Source organism: Hemicordylus capensis, chromosome 1 (assembly GCF_027244095.1).
Source record: "Hemicordylus capensis ecotype Gifberg chromosome 1, rHemCap1.1.pri, whole genome shotgun sequence".
NCBI lineage: Eukaryota > Metazoa > Chordata > Lepidosauria > Squamata > Cordylidae > Hemicordylus > Hemicordylus capensis.
Window position 1 is genome coordinate 160,968,983 of NC_069657.1, and position 27,746 is coordinate 160,996,728.

A 27,746-nucleotide genomic window follows, 5' to 3' on the forward strand; every position below is an offset into this window, starting at 1 on the left:
GGATTTGATAGTATTAACATTACCTATAGGCATAAATTAATAGTGCTGCTAAAAACAACATCAAAACAAGCTAATTCTAGCAAAAGGCTCTTTAAAGAACTGGTCTAGATGCTAAATATTAAAGTCAGATATTTTCGTCTCTGCTTATGCTCGCAAAATTCTTCTAAATAAATACATACAATATATTTGGACAGTTAATTCAAAGCCATAAAAAGTCCCCAAGTGTTTATTAACATCAGTTACAAATTAGTTATTTTGTGTTGATTTCAATAAAAATGGGCCTCTACTTAAGGGAAAACAAGTAAGAAGAGCATTCAAGAACAGCAATAGAGCATCTAAGTTTGAGGTAATAAGATTAAGTTGCACCTTTAGAACACGCTCTTGTGCAATGTTGCACAGTTTTAAGGCCCCCACTCTGCAAAAAATAAAATTCACTTGTGCAGACTATGCAACCAGTTAATGCTGAAATCACTGTAAAGCATCTCTGTAGATTGTGCCCTGAATTCCAAGGAATATCACCTCATTCAGACCCAGAGTCAGCAAAGTCTTTTGTGGGACTTCAGTAGTCTGCCCATGACATTTCTCAACAAACTATTAACGCATTCCAGATAATATTGTTACAGCAGTGCATATAAACACCTGACATGCAAACAAGCTTTTTAAAGTAATAAAATAATCCTAATTCAAGAACTGCATTTACTTTTATCACTCATACCATCCATATAAGCATGTTATAATGGAAGGTTTTAACTAATAAATTAAAGTAAAATGAAAGAATGATAAAAAAAAAAAGACATCTGAGAGTCACCATAGCTGGACATGCAGAAAATGTAGTTTCACAGGGTGATGATTTTGTTGAATGTGGGGTGGGGGGAGGGGGAGAGATTATCAGTGCTGTAAGTTATCCTTAATTCACCAAACCTTTTATTTTTACTTCTCATTTTAATACTTTGTATTATTAACTCCTGCAAGACTGCTTGTTTTCTTTTGGAGGTCTGTGCATAGCCTTGAACAAAAACTGGAGTTACTCAGATTTCTTGTGTTCTCCAGTAGAGGAAAGTATTTTTCTTCTCTGATGTAGCATGTGAAAATACAGCTGTGGGAAGACTGAAAACAGAACAGAATTATGTAAATAACTACCAGGATTATATCTGTACACAATGTAATGAATAGGATGTGTTTAAGGCCTCTCTCATACATGTTCACTACAGTCCAAAATATTAAACAGATAAAGGAAGCCCTCCAGTATTGAGGGGGTTATATTCCAGGAAGACCTGTAAACGCTGAATCCACAATACTGGAATGCTTAACCTAATCCCAGAAATAAGGTTAGGTTCTGCACTCAGGTGGTGCGAATAGCTGGAGACTTAAATGAGTCCCAGCCAATCGCACTGCCTCTTAAAGCCTCCCCACACACCAGCTAGGAAGCGGGGAGAGTGGCCATTTAAATCTTAAACTCCCTGCCCAACAGCTCGCACATCTCTTTAAGAGGGGATGCTTAAAGAGGCCATGTGAGTGGCCAGGTGCCTTTCCCGCCACCTCTTTAATCATCCCAATTTCCTAAGGAAGCGGTGGCGGGAAAGGCACCCAGCCACTCAGGCCACCTCTTTAAGCTTCCCTGTGTGCCAGCTGGGAAGCAGGGAGAGTGGCCATTTAAACTTTAAACCTCCCAGTCCATCAGTTGGCATGCAGGAAGGTTTACAGAGGCAGTGATTGAGCCTTCATTGGTCATTCTGTGTACCAAATTATTTCTATAGCTCGTTGCAAATCACTAGGCACACTAGTTCACACAATGTGACACTTGTGTGGTCCAGCTGACTTGGGAAGCTGCTGCACTGAAATGCATGAAGCAGAGACTTATGATAACCATAACAAAAATACTTGCATAGTATCTGAAAGATATGCCCGAATTACATTCTTATGTATATGCAACAAATTAGATTCAAAGAATTTGTTTTTTAATCACAGCAGCTGAACTGAAAAGTTAGGCTTCAGAAGCTTCTTATTTTCTCCTACATGAAGAAACTGAAAGTCTACTCTGTGCGCAATATTCTTTCAAAATCTGAAAGAAAAAGGTCTTCACACAGAGATTTCCTGGGTGGCATTTAGACTTTTGGTGCAGTAGTGCATCTTCAACTCAAACACCTTCCATTCATGGAAGGGGAGTTTCCCTTCTACAAGGACCCCAGCTGGGTGAGTACAACACTCCTTCTCTTCATAGAAGGAGCTTCTACTGACAGTATGTTGCTGCTCTGAAGGTCTGGATGCTACCCTGTGCTCCCATTTTGTTTTTATCCCTTAGTATCCCTATACTAACTAAAAAAATCCACTAGTGCCAGAGGTAAGCATATCACTTGTAGGATTGGGACATAGTTCTTTTTTTTTTTTTTTTTAAGGACCGTGTAACCTTGCTCTTTAATCTAGACAGACTGAGAAGCAGAATCTCTGGACTTAGGCTCACTTCTATTTTTCACTGCTGTTCAAACTACATTACTTTTAAAGCATGCTAGTTCCAGAACAATGAAATATGTGAGGCTAAGACATAAACACATTTACAGGCATTCCAAACCATTTTTAAACCCTCTTTTGCAAGTATTCAGGATAGAAGGACATAACCAAGTGTTGCACTTACTAGGAATATAAGAGATCATAGTCAGGATCAGGAATGTATAGTAGTCAAATGAGAAATTGTATTTGTTGGGCAAACTAATGGAATATAAACCAGATCTCCTGACAAAGGGCAGAGCAGCATATATTGTGAGCAATTCTCCTGAAACTCCCATTGGATACAGTATGATGAACAAAGTATACCTAAAACAAAACATTTAGACAGGTATAAAAATCAGAAGCAAGGTAAATGATACAAAGACTTTCAAATCTAGTATCTAAATAAATAAGAAATGGTAAATATTTAATTAATTAAATACTACTAAGGTAAAATGTTCAAGTTTTACAAGACACAGCTAGTTCTTTACCTTTGCCAACAAAGTTCAAGAACTGAAGGCACAACTTGTCCTCCTTAAAGCAGCTTTCACCCTTCTGAAAACTTTCCAATGTGTCAAAGTGACAGAAATAGTAGAGACACATTTAATCTACAAATATCATTGAGCAGCAATGGTGCCCTCACATTAGACCATTTTGTATGCACAATACTTTCCGTCAATCCCTCCCTTCCCTCTGCTGTCACCCCACCCCCCAATATATTCCCAAGGGAAATAGACATACATTGGGGGCAGCGGGGTGTGTGTGTGGGGACAATATGCAAAAAAAATTGTTGCATGTGTAAACCATGCTGATATGAGGGCAGTGTTGGTCTGGATGCTGCTTATTGTTTTGCAGTTTCTCACAAAAGAATCTGCTCTTGTTGGAGCGCAACATCTACAAATAACTAAATGTTACGCAGGAAAGAGTTCAGTAGCTTTTCAGTTCCTTTTAATCAAACTTACCAAAGAAAGACTATCATGTAAAGGAAATTGGTACACAGGAATGAATTACATTGATACTCATTTAAAAACAGGGGTGTTTGTGAACAGCTGCAAAAGTGGTGTGCACTTTGCAACATGAAGATGGCATTTTGCCACAAGTCACTTGCACTTATTTGTATGCAAGTCTGCAAAAAGGTTACTAATACAAAGAAATAATCATTTTCTAACAAGCACATTAACTTCCCAAATTATTAGAACTGGGAAGACAGAGTTGTTTTTTGCTTAGTTATGGGGTTTTGTTTTTTGTTTTTAACGAGGAGACTGTATCAATCATTCAAGTGTATTTCAAAGAACAATTTTCTCTCTCTCATATGCAAGATAATATCAATAAACCCTGGAAAATTTGTGAGGATTATTGGTACCAAACCCATCCTATGAATTTGTGTTTCGCTATACATCCACACTTACTTTCCCTAATTCTCTCTTTTATAAGGAAAAATATTTCCTACTGAAGTATAGGATAGTCAGTCTAATGATCATAGTTTGTTGAAGTTTCATGTCTTTACCTGGCCCATTTAATGAGGTAAGGGAGGTGGTTTAACAAGCTGAAGGTATAAAAGGAATAGCGAATGATCTCAGTGATTGTCCAGGCAACAACAAAGAGGAGGACACTATCTTCACTTTGTACCTATTAAGGAAAAAGATCAAAGTCAAAAATAAATTATAAATAATCTAAAATGCCAAACCATTCATAAGCTACATTCCCAAATCCATCAGCCCATGATCCTGTAATCTTCATTTCCCATCTCAGAAAATGGCTAGGTCCAGGCATTTGAGGTGCATAAACAGCATTTTTAAAAAGCAGGCTTATCTGTTTTACATGTCATCTGAGATGTCAGTACACAGTCCTGATCACTACACAATAGTGATACTTCCGTACATTTGGCCAATACCCTGACTAAAACTGTGCACATACAGCAAGTTAAAAAAGGAAGCACAGCGGTAGCAATTCCCCTTCTGATACATAGGGGCTCATGTAGGGTCACAGAACCCTCAGAGTCATATTTCTGTGCTGCCCAGAGTGCTTCTAGTGGAAGGGGAGATAGGTGAATATGCCCCCCCCCATCCCTCACAAACAGGGGTGCTACCACTGTGCGTGTGTTTTTCTGGGCTGTATTCAGGCAGCTTTAGTCAGAATATCAGACATTTGTCTACTAATTTTGAAACTAATATTCCTGGTAAACATATTACTCCAGAAGTATGGGAACTGTATTCGTGCACAACCAAGGTAATGTGAAAAGCCTGGCTCACATGGTGAGAGCCTAGACTATGGCTCCTTCTCACACCAAGGTTGTCATTCCAGACAAATGCTGGTACATGGAGGAGCTGCACTCTGGGCTCCTTCCACGTTGGTTGAGACTTCTTATGGTTACCCCAGCCATAAGAAATGATGGTGCTGCTTCTGCTGCAACCATGAGGACTTAAGCCTAAGCATGGCCTCACCTATCTTTGTTACAGAAGATCTAAATTGCATCCCAGAAAGAAACAGAGTCCTGTGTTTCCAAAGTTTCATACATTGCGAGTTAGCCTGCTCATGTCAATACACGAAATATATTTCTTTAAAGGATTAATTATTAGGTAAACTATGCCAGCAAATTTGGAGAACGACACAGCAGCCAACAGATTGGAAGAGGTCAGTCTACATTCCCATGCCAAAGAAAGGAGAGTTAACAGATTGCAAAAACCATTGCACAATATCCTTAATTTCACATGCTAGCAAAATAATGCTCAGGATCATCCAACACAGATTAGAGCCCTACGTGGAAAGGGAAATGCTGGATGTTCAAGCTGGTTTCAGAAAAGGCTGAGGAACAAGAGACATCATTGCTGATGCACGCTGGATAATTGAGAAAGCCAAAGAATACCAAAAAGAAGTCAATACGTGCTTTATTGATGACAGAAAATTGATTGCGTTGACCATGTCAAGCTGTGGAATATCCTTAGGAAAATAGGTGTCCTAGAACATCTCACTGTTCTCATGAGACACCTTTACACAGGACAGGAAGGCACAGTCCAGATGGAACATGGTGAAACAGACTGGTTCCAGATCGGTAAAGGAGTAAGACAAGGCTGTATACTTTCTCCGTATTTATTCAACTTATATGCTGAACATATACTGAGAGAAGCTGGATTGGAGGAAGATGACCGTGGTTTTAAAGTTGGAGGAAGGAACATCAAAAACTTGTGCTATGCTGATGACACCACACTGAAAGCTGAAAATGTGGATGATCTGAAAGCTCTAGTAATGAAAGTCAAGGAGCACAGCAAAAAAAATGGGACTACAACTAAATGTAAAGAGGACTAAACTAATGATAACGGGTACAGCAGCCAGACTCAGAATTGATAATGAAGACACTGAAGTGGTGGATAGCTTCTGCCTTTTAGGATCGACCATCAATGGTAAAGGATCCTGCAGTCAAGAAATATGCCGCAGACTAGCACTTGGGAGGATTGTAATGAGGGCCTTGGAAAGGATATTTAGATGCCTTGACGTGTCTATACCTACAAAGATTAGAGTCGTTCGGACAATGGTTTTCCCCGTGACACTCTATGGATGTGAAAGCTGGAATTTGAAGAAACAAGATAGAAAAAATATTGACGCTTTTGAACTTTGTTTTCCTGGCTGTTCATGGTATCCTCAAAAGTCTTCTCCAGTACCAAATAAATGGATCATAGAATAAATCAATCCAGAATTTTCACTCAAGGCACAAATGGCCAGGCTCAAACTATCATATCCCTTGATAAATCCATAATGCTGGGGAAAGTTGAAGGAAAGAGAAGAGGATGACCAGCAGCAAGGTGGATGGACCTGATTATGACAGCAACAAATGCACCACTGAGAGACCTTAAAGACAAAGCTGAAGACAGATCATCCTAAAGAGAATCTATCTATGTGATTGCTAAGAGTCAACACCAACTTGATGGCACTTAATCAATCAATCAAATGCATATTTGGAGTCAGTTTAACTTTTTGATGTTGTTACAGTCACCACCCCAGGGTATCATTCTTTCTCCATCTATCTATTTAGAAGTTAATCTCAAAACCACAGATGATGTAATCATAAGAAACTTGGGACTGGTCTAGACATACAGCAGAATGACATAGTAGAATGAACTGTACCACATCAGGCTTCAGGTGGGAAGTAATTAATATAGCACCATCCATGTGTATGATACTTTACACTGAATAAGGATATGTCCTTGCCTCACAGAGGAAACATGCAGTTGTTAAATGCCCCCCTACAATACTATTCTTTGAAAGTAAAATATAAATACAAAAACCCAAGCATATCAGAGAGAAGGGTTCTAATGAAGTATACTCCCTGTGTGCTAGTAGTCCGTGTGTGTGTGTGTGTGTATGTGTGTGTGTGTGGGGGGTCTGTTTCTCAGTGTGGAGAAACACAAAAAATACAGCTCCGCCGCCGCCCCCCACCGCAATCTGAAGTGGCATTGTTCATTCTGTCACTGAAAGATTCTACCACCTCATTCTGCTGCATTTGCAGACCAGACCTTGAGTAAGAAATTAAAGAGGGCAATGATTTCACAAGCAGGTCATTCTCAGTAACATATAACAGGTCTGGTTATATTGTACACAGTGGCTAATATCCACAGTAACAGTGCAAGGACACAGTGAGAAGCAGTGTCCTCCTAGCTAGAGGCTTCCCCAGCAGCAGAGTGTGTGTGTGTGGGGGGGAGAGACACATTTTTTGCCTATCTTTCCTGCCTCACATAGGGTTTTGTGCCTTCCAGAAACATGTACCTGAGGGTCATGCAGCCCTCAGGGACATGTCTCTGGAAGGTACAAAGCACTTCTTGAGGCAAGTAGGATCAGTAAAAATGTGTCTCCCTGTTCACATGAGCTTTGCTGCTGGGGAAGCCTCTAGTGGTGTTAATGGCCAACATCTGCTGTTGCTCTGGATGTCAGTCCAGTAGGCACTCAGACAGAGAGGGTTAATGAAAAAGCAGTGTGGTGTATTCTGTTAAATGAGTTGTCAGATTAAGCATGGTTTTTTTTGTATTTAAGATAGAGCAACAAGCATGGCTGATGTAAAAAAAAAATCTAGCATAATTATGTAAGCAGACAGAAGAAAAATATATATAGACAGAGAGGAATATCTGCTTTGATTGATTTCTATAGCAACTGACCTCTTGATATAGAAACTAAAGGGCAAGTGCTACATTTAACCTACACATAGCTTAGGCAATAGCTAGAGTTGAGCAAGTATCTACTATAGGCTTTTTTCAAAATCCTTCTGTAATGGAAGCTGATAGCCACCACAGCCTGACAACTGCCAGGAACATAGGTGGTGAAATCACATTGTGCCACTTCATTATGGGAGCAATCTCAATCAGTGTTCCCTCTAATGGATCACATTGTGCCAATTCATTATGGGAGCAATCTCAATCAGTGTTCCCTCTAAGGTTTGTGCACGCTCACAAGTTCTTTGATGTCTGCTCAATTAATTTTAGATCCCACTCAGGTGGAAGCAGAAATGCCCCACTCTGCATGCATGTACACGCACACTGCCTTGATACTGCTGCCCAGAACAAAATTCATTCTGCATGCACACAGAGGAAAAAAATTAGAGAGAACACTGATCTCAATATGCTGCTGCAGCCCCCAAATGAAGAGCAGTAGAACTCACATACACAGGTTCAAGCATAGTACTAGTGTCTCTGGTAGCATGTAGGGCAAAAGGGGTAGGTAAGCATAACAGGAGAATTAGAAGACAAGAACAGCCCTGCTGGATCGGGCCCAAGGCCCATCTAGTCCAACACCCTGTTTCACACAGTGGCCCACCAGATGCCACTGGAAGTCTACAGGCAAGCGTTGAGGGCATGCCCTCTCTCCTGCTGTTACTGCCCTGCAACTGGTACTCAGAATCATCCTGCCTTTGATGTTCAGATCAGCTGAACATGGGGAAAAGAAAAGGTACTAATGACCTTTTCCTACAACTCTCTTCCTCCTTGCTGTGGGGAAGAATTAACGTCCCACCTGAAGGAGAGAAAGACAGACCCAGAGCTGAGAAAGAAACAGAGTGGGAAGCACAATGGCAGCCATAATTTATATTTAATGTAAAGATAATCCTCTAGATTGCAATCTAGCAGTCCTGCTTGCAAAACAGTGTTTTGCAAGATAATTTATGTGTGTTGAATTGTTTTACCTCCTCCAGTTCTGTAATTTGAGTGCCAGCAAAAACTGCCCACCTCTGGCCTAGAGGGTGGGTGGGTGGGGACACTAAAAGCAAAGCCTTCTGCCTTCAAAACTACCCTAGATGGAGTTTCAAATGGGCACGAAAGAACCAATTCTCCTTTTTATGCATAGAATATTTATCTTGCCTGACATGGACTTTGATGGTCTGGTTTCGCACATTTGTATGCTCACCCCCTCAGTCTCCAAATCTAAAGCTGGTGCATAAAAAGCAACATTAGCCAGCACACTTACAGACCAGACTAAGTATATATCAGACTACAAAAATAGACAGACATTGAACAAGACAGCTACTGGAGATGCTTGTTAATTCTTGCCTTATCTCAAATACTTCACATTGCTACTCTATATGAAATTCCAGCAATTTGCTTTGGTATAACAACCTAAGCACAACAGATTCACTTTTAAAAAGAAAGATCCAAACTTCAGAAGAGATTCTGAATTGTTCCCAATAATGGGTCCTAATCCTTATAAGATGCTGTTATGCTGCTGCATTGTGTGTTATTGTTTGTACCACAAAACTATGGTAGACATCCTGACTGATGAACCACTTGTGTGATGAGCAAGGTTGCACAAGTGCAAGAAGATCATACAAAATCCCCAGGGATTTGTGCAAAAGTTTCATTTAAAATAAACGAGACATGCTGCATCAAACACTATTGTACAAGTACAAGCATGCTTGTGGTAGTCCCAAAACTGGTCTGGAACACAAGCTCCAGATTCCGCACAAGGAGGTAGAGCAACAGCTTTGTGTGAGTGCAGAGTTCTTCTGCAAGCACTTTGTTAGTCAAGATGTCAGCTACTGACAATAGTATAATAGCTGTCATGTTCACTAGTCTGGAAAATGGTCCCAATAAAAAGGGGGTGTTGGCTTAAGGAGACACTCACATAAACATAAGCAATTTCTTATTTTTCTTCCTACAGTATACTAGCAAAGCTTCTTCCATCACAAAGCAACGGTGTGACCACCATAGGTTTCATGGTATTTAGTGACATCTGCTGGTAATATAAATGGTACTGTTTTATATGTTCAGTTAGTGTTGGTTTTTCTTCCTTCCTCAAGAGAACATTAAAGGAATTGACAGCTGTGATTCAGACAGCCTACTAGTTGAAAATTGTCTACAATGTTCTCATGTCGCAGAGCTATCAGGACTCAAAGTATTCCGCGATTTATCCATTCTGTTAAACTGACAGATTAACCCACTGCTCAAATTCAATACCGTCATTCTCTATCCACATCAAGCAAACAATTGTATATCTCCGCAAAACCGGACATAGAAGTCTGCTTCCTTTCACAGACAAAGCACAATCAAGGAGAAATCTTGACATCACTAAAAACAGTAAAAACCAAACAGCAACCCCATCAGAACTCAGAAAGCATGAAGACCTGCTCATGAAGTTTCTGATGATGACATGGTACTGAGAACAGTTTCATCCTGGCTGATGATGAATCTGGAAGTTTAGAAAAGTGGTAGCCAGCTTGTTCAATATTTAGGTCTCTCAGCTAACCTGCTTCGGTTTGTCTTTTTATGGGTTTTCTTTTTTTGGTTTTTTAAAAATGGTTTTTACTGTTAACTGTGATCTAGTCTTTCAAAATGACACAATTAAGAATCAGTTCATCAGCCTTCTGGGTTCTACCAGTAGCACCTGGTAAAACAAGGTGGGTTTGCACATTGTGCAGATCCAAAGTTAATTCTAATGCAGATTTATTTAATGAACAACAATTGGTGCCATGGACAATTACAGCACTTGGCTTATTTAGCTGTATCTTTGTTTATTTGGTTTCTGTCCCCTTTCCTGGCCTCCCATGAAGTGCCCAGATTCTGTCCCATCCTGCTTCACCTTGCCCTGCTGCTGTTGCCTCATCAGCTACTCTCTTACCATTGGTCAGAAAGGAAAGAATTGAATCCAGACAAGATGGAGGTAATGCTGGTCAGTAGGAGAGCCAATCGGGATGAGGAGATTTTACCGGTTCTGGATGGGGTTGCACTCCCCTTGAAGGAGCAAGTATGCAGCTTGGGGGTACTACTGGACCTGGCTCTGCTTTTGGAAGCTCAGGTGGAGGTGGTGGCCAGGGGTGCCTTTGCATGGCTTCGGCTAGCGCGCCAGCTGCGTCCCTTTCTCGAGAAGGCAGATCTGGCCACAGAAACCCATGCCTTAGTCACGTCACAGCTGGATTACTGTGACACACTCTTTGTGGGGCTGCCCTTGAAGAATATCTGGAAGCTGCAGCTAGTGCAAAATGCGGCAGCTAGGGTTTTATCTGGAGCTGCCTGGTGGGAACACATCACACCCATTTTGAAAGAACTGCACTGGCTACCAGTTTGTTTCCGTGTCCAATTCAAGGTGCTGGTTTTGACCTTTAATGCCCTTAACGGTTTGGGCCCGGGATACCTGAGGGACCACCTGCTCCCAAGGGTTGCTGCCCACTTGATGAGGTCATCTGAGGGGGCTCTGCTCCAGGTGCCGACAATGAGGGAGGTTCGGTTGTTGTGCATGCAGGACAGGGCCTTCTCTGTTGCTGCCCCCAGACTCTGGAATGCTCTCCCGGGGGCTCGTTGCTCCTCAGTCTTCATCACAGCTTTTAGAACCCATGTTAAATCATGGCTTTTTACCCAGGCTTTTGTATGATTGTCTCTGCTGCTGCTCTTTGTACTTTGTATTGCTTTTATGCTTCTGTTTTCAATTTTTAATCAGATTTGATTTATATTTTTAGCTTAATATTTTAATTGTGTCTTTTTTTTACAATCTTGTTTTTTAATTTTTCTGTAAACCACCTTGGGATTGTTTTAATGAAAGGCGGTATATAAATTTAACAATAAATAAATAGGGTGTGGACTTCTAGCAGGGGCTCATTTGGCAACACAGAAGCTATTATTAATCTCCTTTCTTCTCCAAAGACACTAAACATGCATAGTTAACCATTTTCTACTCATTGCTCTGCAAATTTGAGTTAAACTATTAAGTAACAATTTGTAAACAACCACCTCCCACTTACTGCTCCCAGGAATCAACTGAAACAGAACACTTCCCACACACTTTTCCTGTACACTTGAGTATTCCCATATCCCAACTTTTTAAAAACAGTAAGCAGGATCCAGACTAATGCACAGAAGGAAGAACATTCCACTCATGCCACAAGAAAGCAGAGATCTTTCTTCTTTCTGCTGCCCCCAATACCCCCTGAATATATGGCTCTGCTCCCCATGACCTCCTCCTGTCCCATTTTGGTACGATGGGGTTGCAGAGGGTGCAGACACTCACCTTAGGCTCTCACTCCCCTGCCAGCCAGCCACCGCCCCTGCTGTTCCTGCAACCTGGTGACGGCCACCTCACAGAACATGCAGCGGCACAGAATGTGCAGCAGCACAGCTGAGCCTGGTGGGCGGCAGCCAGGTGCCACCCCCCCCACCTGCAGCCTGCCTGTTTTTTGTTTTGCAGTGGTGGCAGCAGCCACCACGTTCACCTCACAGAGTGTGCAGCAGCACAAGTGCCCAGCGGGCACCACCTCCCCAATCTGCCAGCCATCACTGACCCTGCTGTTAGGGATGTGCACGAACTGGTTTGGCAGTCCGGCATTCGAGCCAGTTCAGAGGCTGAGCGGCCTTTAAAGGGCAGGGAGGGTGCCGATACATTCCCTGCCACTTTCCTCCCACCTGCGCTGTGCCCAAAACTGCTGGTGTGGGACTGAGGCATACCTTCCTAACAGCTCCGGTCAGCATCTTACTGGAAGTGGCCAACACGCTAAGAGGATAAGGGGACAGGTTCATGTGTGGATTGGTAACAGGTTGAAGGATAGGAAACAAGAGTTTAGGAATTAATGGAGTTTTCACAATGGAGGGAAGTAGGAAGTGGGGTCCCCCAGGGATCGGTAATGGGACCACGGCTCTTTAACTTGTTCATAAATGAGCTAGACATTGGGGTAAGCAGCAAAGTGGACAAACTGGCAGATGACACTAAACTATTTAGGGTAGTGAACCCCATTAAGATTGTGAGGATCTCCAAAAAGAGCTCTCCAAACTGCGTGAGTAGGTGACAAAATGTCAAATGCAGTTCAATGTAAGCAAGTGTAAAGTGATGCATATAGGCCAACCCCCACCCCCCGGAACTTCACATATATGCTGATAGGATCCAAGCTGTCAGTGACTAACCAGGAGAGAGATCTTGAAGTTGTGGTGGACAGCTCATAAAAAGTGTCGACTCAGTATGTGGCAGCTGTGCAAAAGGCCAATTCCATGCTAGGGATAATTAGGAAGCGGATTGAAAATAAAAATGCAAATATTATAATGCCCTTGTACAAATCTATGGTGTGGCCACATCTGGAATACTGTGTATAGTTTTGGTCACTGTATCTTAAGAAAGATATTGTAGAGCAGGGAAAGGTGCAGAAGAGGACAACCAAGATGAACAGGGGCCTGGAGCACATTCCTTATGAGACAAGGCTATAGCATCTGGGGCTCTTTACCTTGGAAAAGAGGCGACTAAGGGGAGACGTGATCGAGGTGTATAAAATTATGCATGGAGTGGAGAGAGTGGACAGAGTGAAATTTCACTCACACAACCCCCCCCCCACTAGAATCAGGGGTCATCCAATGAAACTGAAGGTCAAGAAATTTAGGAATGACAAAAGGAAGTACTTTTTCCACACAGTGCATAATTAACCTATGGAATTCCTTGCCATGGGATGCGGCAATGGCCACTAGCTTGGACGGCTTTAAAAAGGGGCTTAGACAGATTCATGGAGGACAGGTCTATCAATGGCTAGTCTGGTGGCTGTGGGTCACTCCAGCCTCAGAGGCACAATACCTCTCAATACCAATTGCAGGGGAGCAACAGCAAGAGAAAGGACATGCCCTCACCTCTTGACTGTGGGCTCCCCAGACGCATCTGGTGGGCAGCAGCCCACTGTGTGAAACAGGATGCTGTTCTGAAGTAATAAGTAGGGGGAGATTCCTATGTAAATCTTTGCATCAGGCAGAAGCAAGCCTGCAAACTGTCAGAAAGTCAGCTACTATTTCATGATAGACATACAACGCGTTAAGCCTGAAACGTCAAGATAAGATCTGATGCTATGCAAATGGCACCTTGCTGTTCCCATATGCAAATCAATCTCAAAACCCAGATAATATGAACGCACACCAAGCCTATTTTGCAAAGCAATTTTTAGAAGCCATCTGGAAAACACAGGAGCAACTTAGAGCTGGAACCAATGAAAGACACTTGCAGCCTAGAGTGGCTGTGTTTTGTGGCTGCTCTGGACTAGCATCTCTGTGATTGGTAGCCCTTGGATGGTGGAATCAAAGCAACAACCCCATGTTTATCTGAGAGTCAATTCGGAGGTCAACAAGTCAACTTCAAAACTTGGGTACAGCTCTTGCTTAGAGAGCCCTAAATAAACCACAGTTAATGAAGTGGTGTGATTTTAGCCAATGAAACTAACAACAGACAAACTAAACCATGCTTCCATGTGATACCTGAACCCATCCATCAGTTAGGTATGTATGTCACCTGTACCTCATATTTTTAATCACAAAATTGCCATAGGGTCCTATCCTCCCATGGACTATATGTTGCCCATTCTAGGCTAATGCTTTGGTTGGAAAAATCAGTGCTACAACCACAATTCAAGTAAGCTGTTATTGAGAAGGGCGACACTATACCAGTTCCAGAGGAAGGGAGATTTATGGTGCTTGGAACAAACATTTGTCACTTTCAATAAGAAGAGATTTGAAAGCCGGTGGTATTGAAACGATCCCTAACATAGCATGTAAATCAAATGTAATCTGGTCTACTTAACCATCACTGTTTAAAACACTATTTTATTATACTAATGTAAGGCACGTGGCCTTCAACAAGGAATGCTGAAACATGTTAGCTATGTTAGTGTTCTATGTTCATGGAACACTAACATAGCTAAAATTAGTTATGAGCACCAAACAGTATCCTTTTTGCACTGCCTACACACTGATTTAGAGGAGAATCTGTTAAGGTACAAAGAGAATGGTGTTATTTGTTCTTATTCATACGTTTTGTCAATCCTCCCAACTCTAGCTACTCTTCTCTTCCCAAGTGACAGATATGAAGACAGTACTCAGACTGAAGGCTGGTGGATTTTCCAGCGACTGCCATGGATAGACCTATCAAGGAGCAGAAGGCGACAACATGCAGACAAACAGCTATCAACCTGACCATCCCAGGAACAAGAGCAAGCACATTCTTCAAACATTACTGAACTATCTCATGCAATTGCTACTGAATAATAAGCACCAAGTAACAGGAAGCCATAAGAGAAAACATGTTAAGAGCAAAATTCACATTTCAGGAGCCAAAACAGGTAACTTCTTGGTTAGACTGAATATCAATAATGTAAGATAGATTTTTCTCCTTCAACAGAATTAGAACAGAGAGAAATCTGAACAAGCAGGATATTAAGTGTTCTCATTAAAGAACTTAAAAAGCATAAGGTGAGTAATCAAAACACAGAGCACACTAATCACACATCCACATGACATGTCTTACACATCTATAACAGCTGAACTTGTTCAAGGAGCTCAGGTGTGCAGATATCCCTTCAGGGGGAGAAAAAAATAAGCACAACACTTTCATAACACTGTAGGTAACCCTCATATCTCAAAGAAAGGAATGCTTTGGAATCTATAGACTAGCTCTAACTGACCTGGCTGCCCCTGTTTGTCACTGCATGCTTAATGCCAAGTTTGTAATGCCTCATTTTTAGAACCTGACAGCCTTCTAATTCTTCCTATTTTTATTGCCATGATACTGATGTAACTTTTTAAAATGCCACAAACACTGTAATGATGGCTGACACATTTAAGTTATATTATTACAATAATATTGGGTTTCAGTTGGAAACATTCAGAATGTCTCTCTAGCAAGGTTGCACTTCCTTTGAGCCAACAGTAATTACAGATACAGCCGAATTCTGGTATCCATGGGGAGTTCCGTTCTCTGCTACAACCGCTGATAATGGAACCGTGTGTACCAGGACATTGAGTCAATGGGGCTAAGGGGGTTAAGTTCCTGGAGGCTCCAGAAACTGGGAGAAAAGGCAAAAGAGGGGCCTAAAAAGTATGTGTGTGGGGGGGGGGAGTGCTGGTCTGCAGCAATGCCCCCCAAATTTCCCAAATCTGGCTTTTCCCGAGAAAAATTACTTAATTTTTTTTTTTACACAAATGAGCCACAAAATTATTATTATTATTGTTATTATTACATTTATATCCCGCTCTTCCTCCAAGGAGCCCAGAGCGGTGTACTACATACTTAAGTTTCTCTTTCACAACAACCCTGTGAAGTAGGCTAGGCTGAGAGAGAAGTGACTGGCCCAGAGTCACCCAGCTACTATTATGGCTGAATGGGGATTTGAACTCGGGTCTCCCTGGTCCTAGTCCAGCACTCTAACCACTATACCACGCTGGCTCTCAATGGCTCCTCTCTTCAAAAGGGTGGTTGGAAATGACCTTGGAGGTCATTTTCAGCCACTCTGAACCCACAGAACTAATCAATTTTTAATCGTTTCCCACCCACATTTGCTGAGGTCAGGTGTCAATTACCCGACCACAGAAACACGAAACCGCGGGTGTTGGATCCATGAATGGCAAAGTTTCCCTGTATCAAAAAAGGTTGGAAGAAAGAAACTTAGGTCAACTTGTGAGTCTGGGGCACAGAAAATGAGATGTTAATTAGAAAGAAACTGGACAGCCTATACATTTATTCCTCTAGCCTGTTCCCCATTCCCATGTCCCAGCATGATACTATTCTTTCTACATGGGGTGTTGCCCTGTGATTCTTGCCATGCAAATGAACAAGCAAGAAGGTACAGTAAAAACAGCGTGAGAGCTTAATGCACATCTGTCCCACAAGCATAGCCCATACAGAACACATTCAGTGGGCCAGATATAAATAACATATTTGTTGAACAGTTCAGAGATGGAGTTCTAGAGAAGAACTGGAGAGTTCTCTGTCTTTCAACTCACCTCTTTTACACTGTGGGTTACGGCCCATGTGAGAAAAACTCTTGACATCACCTGGAAAGCAGTCAGGACAACAGAAGAGGGAACAATTCCTGAAAAGAAAAGAGTCAGTGCGTCTTCTGAGTTTCATTCACTAAAAATATTTTACTACGTCCTAGATTATTAATATGATCTGGATAAGGACACATTTCTGAGAACGATTTGTACAATACAGCACAGTAACATCCTCTGATTAGACTAAAAAACAACCACTCATAAATTTTACACTGATTTTCTGGTTAAGCTAGTGGCCACTAACATACAACCATTTCCCAAATACAGTAATTTAATGCAATGCATAAGATTGTTTTTAAATACATTATTAAACATCCAGGATTTCAAAAAATATCCAAACCAACAACAACAAAATTCTATCATAGAAGAGATCCTGTCACAGTCCTCAATTATATTCTTAAGCTACATTCTCACAATCACATTGATCCTGGTTAAAGAGTTAACCAAGATTGCTGAGCCACGCAGAGCTGGAGATTTTTCAGACAATCCTGGTCAAACCACTGCGGTTAGCTGCATTTAACCAAGACAGAGAACCAGGATCTGCACTCTCTCAACCAGCTCTGCAGGGCTCAGCAATCCTGATTAACTCTTTAATCAGGATTATCATAATTCTGAGAACTCAGCCTTACAAGATAACACAATTTCTGTGCTATCTATCTATCTATCTATCTATCTATCTATCTATTTATCTATAATTCTCTTAAACGTACCCGTTGCTAATACCACGTGTGGCAGCTTTCGCGAGAGTTCACAAGTCAGCTGCTGGGGGGAAAGTGAAAGGGCAGGCTAATGGATCGCCGAGAGAAAGTGGTGCTGGGGAAAGCAGCGGTGGCGGAGGCTGAAATGGGCCAAGAACAGGGGTAGAGTTGAGGGGGAGGAAAGGGGAGAGGCCTGAGAACGAGTGGGGTGAGGGGAGAGAACTAGAGGCGCAGATGCTTTGCGCCTGGGCCAGCTAGTATAGAAATATTTTATCAACTCTTGCAAACAATGCATTATGATACCAATGCATTAATATACCACCATCTATGTACATAGTACACTGCAAAGAATGAGAGAACAGGTCCCTTTCCCAAAGAGCCCACAATCTAAAATCAACACACAGGAGAGAATTGAGTAAAGGGATGGAAAATAGAGGCAGGAATAAATAATTCCTTCAGAAAGCAAGGACAGGGGAGAATATGAGATTATTTCATTTACATGTACTTAGGCCGAGTTATGACAAGTATGGGGATAAGACAGAGGCAGCACAACTAAAAACAGGAGCAATGTACACATGAAACTGATTTCTTCACGTATTAAAGGGGCAGCAACAAATCTGGATGGATGACTAGCAAATTGTCAGCTATCTTTCACATTTTATATTCAATGCTTCATACTCTGGATACAGTGGCTCTGCACAATGTTGTGTTGCATTAGCAGGGCGGCAGAGATCTCCATGACTGCACAAACGTTGTCTTAGCCAGTGCTCTGGGCTGAGCTCCAACAGGAAATGTGTGCAGAAGGAGAAAGGGAATGATTTTATGTTCCTATCTCCTCCATCCCAAAATATTTTTTGGCTTCAGAAATATCTCCCCAACTTTAAATAGCAAAAAAGAAAGAAAGAAAAGAAAAGGATTTTGAAATAGACAGGTTTTTGTTTTTGAGGGGGACAAACTCTAATGCTAGTTCAGTGGCTTTTCATCCATGTGTACAACAACTAATCCAAATGCATTATGAAAGAGACATGAGATGGGGTAGGATCATGCATTTTCTGATCAGGCCAATATATTTTGCTATTTAAAATGCAGTGTCACATCACAGTCTACACAACTATCACGAAATCTCCCATATGAAAGCAATAAATGTAACAACTGTATTAAGGTCTAAATTTGCAGTCCTTAATGACAAAAACATTCTGCTCAAAGACTTGGTAGTTTTTATGGGTATTGAAATTTGATATTTTTAAATGTTGTAATTGTTCTTGGTTTTATTGCTGTAAACTACCTAGAGACTTCAGTAGTGGGTGGTATACAAATATGTTAAATAAACAAGTTAATCACCTTAAAATGAAATTTAGAAAGTTCAAGTAGTATGACGTTGGAAATGCACACCACGCTTTATGCTTCTGATATTCTTATGAAAAGAATAAATTGAAGAGACTATCTGAATCCTGTACTGTCAGGGGGGAAATCAAAACTTTAATCCAAAAACTTACCTATTGCACAGTGCCCAATCTAGAAGAAAAAGAGCATTTAAGTCAGCATAACCAAGATTCCAAGTTAGTAACACATATTATAAACACATTACAGAAACATCCTGCATTATCCATAAAAACAAACCGTGTTTCCTGTATAGCACTGCCATCTGCCATTTCAAACACATGTGCATACCTCATCCAGTGTTCCCTGTAACAGGGATTCCCAGGTGTTGTTGACTACAACTCCCAGCATTCTCATCTGCAATGGCCTCTGGCAGAGGATTATGGGAGTTGTGGTCAAAAACATCTGGGAATTCCTGTGACATCTGTAAAGTAAAGTTCTGCCATTGAGTTGGTGTCAACTCCTGGTGACCACAGAGCCCAGTGCTTATCTTTGGTAGAATACAGGAGGGGTTTACAATTGCCATCTCCCGTGCAGTATGAGATGATGCCTTTCAGCATCTTCCTATATTGCTGCTGCACAATATAGGTGTTTCCCATAGTCTGGGAAACATACTATGCTTCATACTCTTCATATGTCATACCAGACATATTCATAGTCTGGGAAACATACCAGCGGAGTTTTGAACCAGCAACCTCTTGCTCCCTAGGCAAGTTACTTCCCTGCTTCGCCATTAGGTGGCTTGACCTCATCTGTAAACCAGTTAATTTTTTTACCTAAGGTTTTCCTTTTTTATGCAGTCACCTTTCAGAAAAATGCATGTTCGTCAAGTAACCCTTACTTAACCTTTTCCCACCTCCACCTTCTGAAAACATCACTGGGACCTTCCGATAACAATCCCACCCAATTTATTAATTTATTATACCACCAGACTTCAAAGGCTCTCTAGCTGGTTACCCTCAGGATTGCCTACACAACAAGACCAGTGGGTTTTAGCCTTGGGTTTCTATGAAATCAATCTCAATTTGCAAAAAAAGAGGACTGGGAGATTCTAAGCTAAATGAATGATACTGTGAGAGCAAAGCCCCTTCAGAGAAGTCTTAATCTTCTAGGGTCAGAACATGGGGATCTCATGTTCAGTTGTTCTCTTTTTCCTGCTGTGACAGGAGCAGGGACTGTGCATGGCCAGAGTTTAGATTCCAGCTCTCTGAAGAAACAATGGGGAGTGGGGAGCATACTATTCCAATAAGCCCACTATCTTGATTTTACTAAGAAATTAGCAGAGACAGAGATCCATTTACTAGACCAAGTTCAAAACACATTTTTTAAAGTACAGAACTAGAAAAGTCTAGCTCTAAATTTAACTACTCACATTTGTTATAATTCCTCTTTATTGGATTAAAATGGTGCCATTGAATAATTATTCTAAAAGTCTAGTCATGAAGAGGCAGAACCTCAAAAAAGAAAATCAACTTGAAAAGTCTCAATTTCACTATGTCATGCCAACCTTTATTGTGATGGAATAAATCTTCGCTTGCGAGCTAACAAATATATTCAACATCACAGGAGCTTGCTAATGACTGAAAGGCAGGGTCAAGACTAAAGGGAGGAGGATAATGTTTAGGGCATCTCCTCTGTGAAACCTCAAACACAAACAACTCTACATAGTACTTACCTCAAGCAATGCTCCAGTTTGGAAGAACTTCAAAGGCTTTTCTATTGAGTAATAAAGGTTGTGATAGCTACCTTTGGCAAGGTATGCTCTGACTAAACCAACTGCTATAACAAGCCACCTAGAAGAAGAAGAAGAAAGCGAGAGCAAAATGTTATGCTGCTAATGCCTAATCAGCAACAGTACAGCCAATGACTCTCTGACCTAGAACAGAAATGTTTCTGAAGGGCCAAACTAGAGGTGACATTAGCAGACCTGTCTCTTTACATACAGGTCTGCCTGAACAACACACAGTATAAAGCAAGGGCTGCAAAATTCTAGTTGTGCATCCCGCCCCCCGCCCCAATACAGTCTGTTCCGCATTTTCATGTTTCCATCCAATACTAGAAGAAAGCATGACTGAGAGAAGAGTCTCTTGGGAGACACACTATGGAGAGATGAAATTTAATGCCCTCTGCTTACATAGGCCTTTTGCTCTTTCAAATGAATCCCCATTTCCTGTTTTATATATGATTAGGGCAGACCCCAATACGTGACATTTAAAGAGGCATATCTGCTGTTTCACCTAATTTGGCTCTTAGAGCAGAAAATGAAAATCCATTCAATCTAGTGGCATGCATCATCAAGAACATACCTTAAAGCATATAGACTTCAGTCTGATCTAGCAGGTTTTTCTTAGGTTTTTAATTTGCCACATCCCAGGAAGATCACCTCATGGTTCCCTGTACTCCCACTTGTACACAAGATTGTCCAATCTGATAAATATTTTAATGCACTGACATGACATATTAGGCTATTAATTTATTTAAGTTACTTTCAAAAAGCAAGGGAGAAAGATTTTATTTATCATATTTCTATACCGCCCGATATGTACATCTCTAGGTGGTGTACAAAATTTAAAACAATATAGAACAGAATAAAAACAGTTAAAAATTTACAAAATACAGTAAAAACAGTCTGATAAAAACAAATTAAACAGTTTAAAATTGATTTCATTAAAAGCCTGTGAAAACACGTCCATCTTAAGGGTCTTCCTAAAAGCAAACAGAGAACATAGGAACATAGGAAGCTGCCATATACTGAGTCAGACCAGTGGTACATCTAGCTCAGTATTGTCTACACAGACTGGCAGTGGCTTCTCCAAGGCTGCAGGCAGGAATCTCTCTCAACCCTATCTTGGAGATGCCAGGGAGGGAACTTGGAACCTTCTGCTCTTTCCAGAGCGGCTCCATCCCCTAAAGGGAATATCTTACAGTGCTCAAACATAAAGTCTCCCATTCATATGCAACCAGGGCAAACCCTGCTTAGCTAAGGGGACAAGTCATGCTTGCTACCACAAGACCAGTTCTCCTCTAAGAGAATATGATACTCTTATTTCAGCAGGGAGCATATTCCAAAGCCCCTGGGCAGCCACAGAGAAGGCCTGGTCCTGGGTCGCCACCAAACAAGCTGGCGGCAACCATAACCAGATTTCTTCAGACTGTAATAAGCAACTGGGTTCATGACAAAAAAGGTGCTCGCTTTAGTACCCTGGGCCCAAACCATTAAGGGCTTTATAAGTAATAATCAGCACTTTGTATTTTGCCCAGAAATATATCAGCAACCAGTGCAGTTCTTTTAAAATTGATATTATATGGTCTCTTCAGGTTGTCCCAGAGACCAGTCCGGCTGTTGCATTCTGTATCGATTGTAGTTTCTGGACTACATACAAAGGCAGCCCCACGTAGAGCACATTACAGTAGTCAAACCTGGAGGTTACCAGAATAGGCAATGCTGTTAAAGTCATTTAACCAGAAATGAACGTAGCTGATGTATTGCCAAAGCTGATAAAAAGCGCTCCTGGCCACCACCTCAATCTGAGAAACCAGAGAGAGTTTTGGATACAGGACTACTCCTAAGCTATGTACATGATCTTTCAGCGGGAGTGTAACCCCATCCAGAACAGGCAGGTCTGTTGGAACCCCCACAATGGAAGATTAGAAATGGGTCTGTAATTAGCTAACTCTGATGGATCCAATGCAGGTTTCTTCAAGAATGGTATAACAATAACCTCCTGTTATTACAAGGAGTCTACACAGTCCAAGGTAGTTTGTCCACATCCTCAGGAGTCACAAACTGAAAGTGATCAAATCTTATCCTATAAGAGGAGTTGCTGGACACCTCCACTATAGTCAGATTCTATTACAGTCATCGACCAGCTAAATGACACCATACACTAATCATCATACATAAACTGGAAAAGGGTAAGTATCAAGTAAGTATCTCTTTGCGAATTTTACAAGCTACAAAATAAAATTTAGCCACATTTAAGGAAATTAAATAATTATAATAGGATAACAAATGTTGAAGATAAAACTAAGTATGGCCAGAATATTTTACTAAAAGTGTAGAAATAAAACTATTGCAAATATCCTTATAAAATGAACAACAGGGATGTGCACAGAACCAGCAGGAGGCGGCTCGAAGGCGGGGGGGAGAGATACCTTTAAGGGTAGGGGAGGGTGCTCTTACCCTTCCTGCTGCGTTTCTCCCATCGGCACTACACTTTAAAAGAGTCTGGTGGGGCGGCAGTGTAACGCCCTGCCACCCCGTTGCTTCATCAGACTGGAAGTACCCAACATGTGCACATGTGTCGGGTACTTCCGGTCACTTCTGGTCTGACGAGGCAACAGGGCGGCAGGGAGGTACACTGCCGCCCCACCAGACCCTTTTAATAATAATTCTAATAACAGAATTTATAATTCTATATTTTTAAATATACTTTTAAAACTTTTATAAAGTTTTGGGCTTTATAGGAAGGCTCCTTGTGACTCAGGGTGTTAGAAGCCCAGCAGAGAGAGAAAGGGAGAGTCCATCTAGCTCCTACCCAGTGCTGCCTGGAGTGAGAGACCAGGTGGGTGCTGGGGTTCCTTCTACTGTTGCCTGCCTGCTTTTGCTTCCCCTGTGGGGCTGCAGCCTCAGGTTAACATCTGTGAGAAGTGTGGGCAGGACTAGGACCAGCCCCTGAGTGACTCAGCTGTTCCTCGGGTCACCTGCTCAGTTTGGGGCTTTATAGGAAGGCTCCTTGTGGTGGCGGGCCACTTCAGGGGAGAATGAGGGCTTCTGTTTAATTAGTTTTAAGCTGTTTTAGACTTGGGTTGAAATTGCTGTAATGTGTTTGGGTTCATCTGAAGATGGGGGGACAGGGGGTGCCTTCGTTGACTATGGGGTAGCCATCGCGGTGGTGGTGGGGAATAGAAGAAGTAATGTTGGCAGGTCAGCGGGGCGTTCCAGGGGAAGGGTGGCCAGAAATTTAATAGCGGTCTCCCTTTCTGGCTGTCCTGCCAGCTCTTTGACCTCGGGGAGCACTGCCAACAACCCACATAGCTTTTCCCTGCTCCTCTGTAATGCCAGGTCGGTCCAAAATAAATCTGAACTCATCCATGATTTGATCATGGATGAAGGGGCCAACCTGGTATGTATTACCGAGACTTGGTTGGGGGAGGCTAGTGGTCCAGTTTGGTCCCAGCTTCTCCCGCCAGGATATTCTGTAGAGGAGCAAGTGAGGGGATTGGGCGGGGAGGTGGGATGGCTGCGGTCTATAAGGATAACATCTCCCTTACCAGGGTCCCTGTCAGGGTATCAGACCATATTAAATGTGTGGACTTGAGTTTGGGGACCAGGGATAGATTGGGACTTCTGTTGGTGTACCAATCGCCCCGCTGCCCAGCAGAATTCCTTACTGAGCTCACGGACTTGGTCGCGGAACTCGCGTTGGAGTCTCCCAGACTATTGGTGCTGAGGGACTTCAATGTTCATTTTGGGACCAATCTGTCCAGGGCAGCTCAGGAGTTCATAGTGGCCATGACAACTATGGGCCTATCCCAAGCGGTCTCTGGACTGACACATATTGCAGGTCACATGCTTGATTTGGTATTTCACTCTGATCAGGGTGGTTTTCCGTGGGTGGGGACTCCTGTAATTTCCCCATTGTCATGGACGGACCACCATCTGGTTAAGATTGGACTTACAACCACTTCCCACCTCCGCAGGGGCAAGGGGCCCATTAGAATGGTCCGCCCGAAGAGGTTATTGGATCCATTAAGATTCCAAGAAGCCTTGGAGGGATTTAATATTGGCTTTGCTGGTGATCCTGTTGATGCCCTGGTTGAGAATTGGAACTGCATCGGTTTCAGTTTGTGACTCCTGAGGATGTGGACAAGCTGCTTGGATCGGTGAGGCCTACCACTTGTTCTCTTGACCCTTGTCCAACATGGCTTGTTCGATCTAGCAGGGAGGTTGTTGTAAACAGCCTGGTGGATATAATAAATGCTTCTCTGAGGCAGGGCAGGATGCCTCCTTGTCTTAAGGAGGCAATAATTAGACATCTTCTAAAGAAGGTTGAGGCGGTGGCCAGGGGTGCTTTCTATCAGCTCCGACTGATATGCCAGCTGAACCAGTTTCTCAAGATGTGGTACATCTGCTGGTAACCTCCAGACTTGACTTTTGTAATGCGCTCTACGTGGGGCTGCCTTTGTTCGTAGTCCGGAAACTTCAGTTGGTTCAGAATGCGGCAGCCAGGTTGGTCTCTGGGTCATCTCGGAGAGACCATGTTACTACTTTACTGATGGAGTTACACTGGATACCAATAGGTTTCCGGACAAAATACAAAGTGCTAGCTCTAAATGGCTTAGGCCCTGGGTACCTAAGATAGCGTCTTCTTCGCTATGAGCCCCACTGCCTATTGAGGTCATCTGAGGAGGTCCGTCTCCAGTTACCGCCAACCCGTTTGGTGGCTACACAGAGACGGGCCTTCTCAGTCGCTGCCCCGCGATTGTGGAATGCACTCCCTGCTGAGATACGATCCTCCCCATCTCTGGCAATTTTCAAAAAACACCTGAAAACCCTTCTTTTCACCCAAGCTTTCTCAGCTTCCTAAATTGTGGGGGTTTTAATTTCTGGTTTATTTTAAAATTCAAAACCCGATTTCAGGGTTTTTCATCACTGTAATCGTTTAATAGTTGTTTTTAAATGTTTTTAAATTGTTAATTGTTATATTGTTTTAAAATTTGTTTTCGCTCTTTACTGCTTTAGTGATGTGTTTTAATTGTAAACCACCCTGAGCCATTTTGGAAGGGCAGTATTCAAATAAATAAATAAATAAGCAGGTTCCAAATCTCTACCCTCCCACAAAAGCCTATAACTTAGACAGACTTCAGCTCCCTTTTAATTGCACTGAAATAGCCTCTTTGTTCAAGCAACTAAAGGGCAACAGCCTTGTCAACCAACCTCATCTCACCAATCCAAAGTCCAGAAGCAGCTATTCAATTATCTACATATGCTGATACACTGCAAATAGGAGCTCACCCATATGCTACCTGGCCATTAAACACAGCTACAGAAGGTATTATGTGGCATGATTTCTGGAAATTCTGAGCAGCCTATGCCCCTGCAGATTCTGCTTCGTCCCTATGTTTTTACCCTGTGTATTGTGGGGGAATACCAGGAAACACACCACATCACAGCTTGAGAAATGTACACATTTTAATTCACCACACCCCATTTATTCACCACACTTCATTTCAGGTATTTCAGCACTGCAGCTAAGGAAATGGTGATAGAGACAAATGGGATCCCAAGAGATACCTGCAGCCACCTATTGGCACAGCAGGGAAATGACTTTACTAGCAAGCCAAAGGATGCCGGTTCGAATCCCCGTTGGTATGGGGATTCTATGGGAAACACCTATATTGGGCAGCAGCGATATAGGAAGATGCTGAAAGGCATCATCTCATACTGTGCGGGGGTGGGGAGATGGCAATGGTAAACCCCTTCTGTATTCTATCAAAGACAACCACAGAGCTCTGTGGTTGCTGGTACAACTTTACTTTATTCTATCAAAGACAACCACAGAGCTCTGTGGTTGCCAGTACAACTTTACTTTAAAGAGGTAGCTGCAAGTGATGTGCTGCTGTCTGTGCTGAGAGAGGAAACTCAGTAGTGTCCCCAAAGAGAAAAAAACTTTCCATAAATGATGCCAGTAAGGGCTACCTACTCCACACATGACTTAATAAACCTAAACTGCCCTGAGCCATTTTGGAAGGGCGGTTAAATGAATGAATGAATGAATGAATGAATAATAGCAAATGGCACGGTTGCCGTATACAAAGGGGCGCCACTACACTCCCTAGCACAGGTTTTTCCTGGCAACAAGCACAAAAAGAGCTTGAAGCACCCCTAAGGAGATATTCCCCAGACAGGGGGCCAAAGGAACTAGGCGCTGCAAGGAGAAGGGAGCGGGCGAGAGCGGCTCAAAGGCAGACACCCCAAGCAGCACTCGGTTTCCCAGCAGCAATACGGAGCAGGGAAGGCGGCCCGTTTCCCCCCGACTAGGAGCTTCTTCCCCAACTCGGAAGAAGGAGCGGCCACCCACCCAGCCCCCACGGCGGAGGGGAAAAGAAGCCGGCTGACGGAGGGGCGCAGGAAAGGGGCCGGCAGAGACGCCACTCACGAGGCAGGAGGGGACGCGTGTGGCGAAGCGTCTGTTCCGACGGAGGGGCCACCCTCACCCGCCCGCCCGCCCCCCAGGCCAGGCCAGGCCAGGCCAGGGAAGCGGCGTGGAAGCGGCGGGACGGACTGGTTGACGGCTGCCCTCGCCCCCCTCACGAGCTCTCGCTCACCCGGCTGTCATAACCACGTTGTAAATCACGAGGTAGGCCGTGGCCAGGGCACCCGGGCCTTTCCGGCGGCGGGAGCCCGCCTGCTGCGGGCCGCTGGGGCCGTAGCCGTTATCTGACCGGCGGCTGCTGCTGCTGCTGCTGCTGCTGGGAGCCACCATGGCGCCTCACCCACGCTTCCTTCGCGGCTCGGCTGGCGAAAGCAGCGGACACCCTCCTTCTCCGCGGCGGTACGGAAGGAGAGAGTGGCCAGGTCTCCGCGGAAGAGACAGCGAGGGGGCGAGGTCGGCAAGTGGGCGGGCTGGCCTCGCCTCCCGTGACGCGCGTCGAGGACAGCCGTGTGGCGGCGGTCATGGCGACGTCGCCACGCGCCACCCTCACAGAGAGAGAGCGCGAGCATAGTAAACGTTAGTTGCAAGGTGTTAGATGCACAGTGGTAAACACACACACACACACACTTGTCTTTGTACACGGCCTGGTTGCACCTTGCTGTTGTCCATGTGAGCAATTATTTTCTTTTACTTGGAAAAAATCCCCCTCCCGCTATACAAATCAGATAAATGTGTGTTTAAGTTGCTGCAGCTGCAGCACCGACGTA

The 27,746-nt window shown here is 43.0% G+C and overlaps 2 protein-coding genes across 10 annotated transcripts in view; one reads left to right on the top strand and one right to left on the bottom strand.

Annotated features, from left to right (window-relative positions):
* The window catches only part of LOC128322765 (uncharacterized), a 40,910-nt gene extending 22,313 nt beyond the window's left edge, over positions 1 to 18,597 (top strand). For 4 of the 9 annotated variants that reach the window (XM_053244677.1, XM_053244683.1, XM_053244670.1 and 1 more), the window contains one exon: positions 9,761 to 11,541. In XM_053244677.1, the coding sequence (XP_053100652.1) occupies positions 10,396 to 11,328 (933 nt within the window). In that variant the 5' untranslated portion in view covers positions 9,761 to 10,395 and the 3' untranslated portion in view covers positions 11,329 to 11,541. Of the gene's footprint in view, positions 1 to 9,760; positions 11,542 to 14,748 lie in introns of those variants that run through there. The other 5 variants (XR_008305987.1, XR_008305982.1, XR_008305985.1 and 2 more) reach the window with 3 other exon arrangements.
* Positions 199 to 27,512, bottom strand: HACD2 (3-hydroxyacyl-CoA dehydratase 2). Its single transcript, XM_053244717.1, has 7 exons — positions 27,152 to 27,512; positions 20,496 to 20,613; positions 18,937 to 18,955; positions 16,692 to 16,780; positions 3,992 to 4,113; positions 2,633 to 2,811; positions 199 to 1,107 (listed from the first exon to the last, which is right to left on the bottom strand). The coding sequence occupies exons 1-7, from the start codon at positions 27,307 to 27,309 to the stop codon at positions 1,025 to 1,027; spliced, it is 768 nt and encodes a 255-aa protein (XP_053100692.1). The 5' UTR covers positions 27,310 to 27,512; the 3' UTR covers positions 199 to 1,024.
* Between the last annotated feature and the right edge of the window lie 234 nt (positions 27,513 to 27,746).

Coding starts and splice junctions, on each gene's coding strand:
- HACD2 (XM_053244717.1), bottom strand. CDS start 27,309: ATGGTGGCTCCCAGCAGCAGCAGCAGCAGCAGCAGCCGCCGGTCAGAT. Junction 4,114..16,691: donor TAACCCACAGTGTAAAAGAG/GTGAGTTGAAAG, acceptor TTTCCTTAATAG/GTACAAAGTGAAGATAGTGT. Junction 2,812..3,991: donor TACCTCATTAAATGGGCCAG/GTAAAGACATGA, acceptor GTTTTGTTTTAG/GTATACTTTGTTCATCATAC.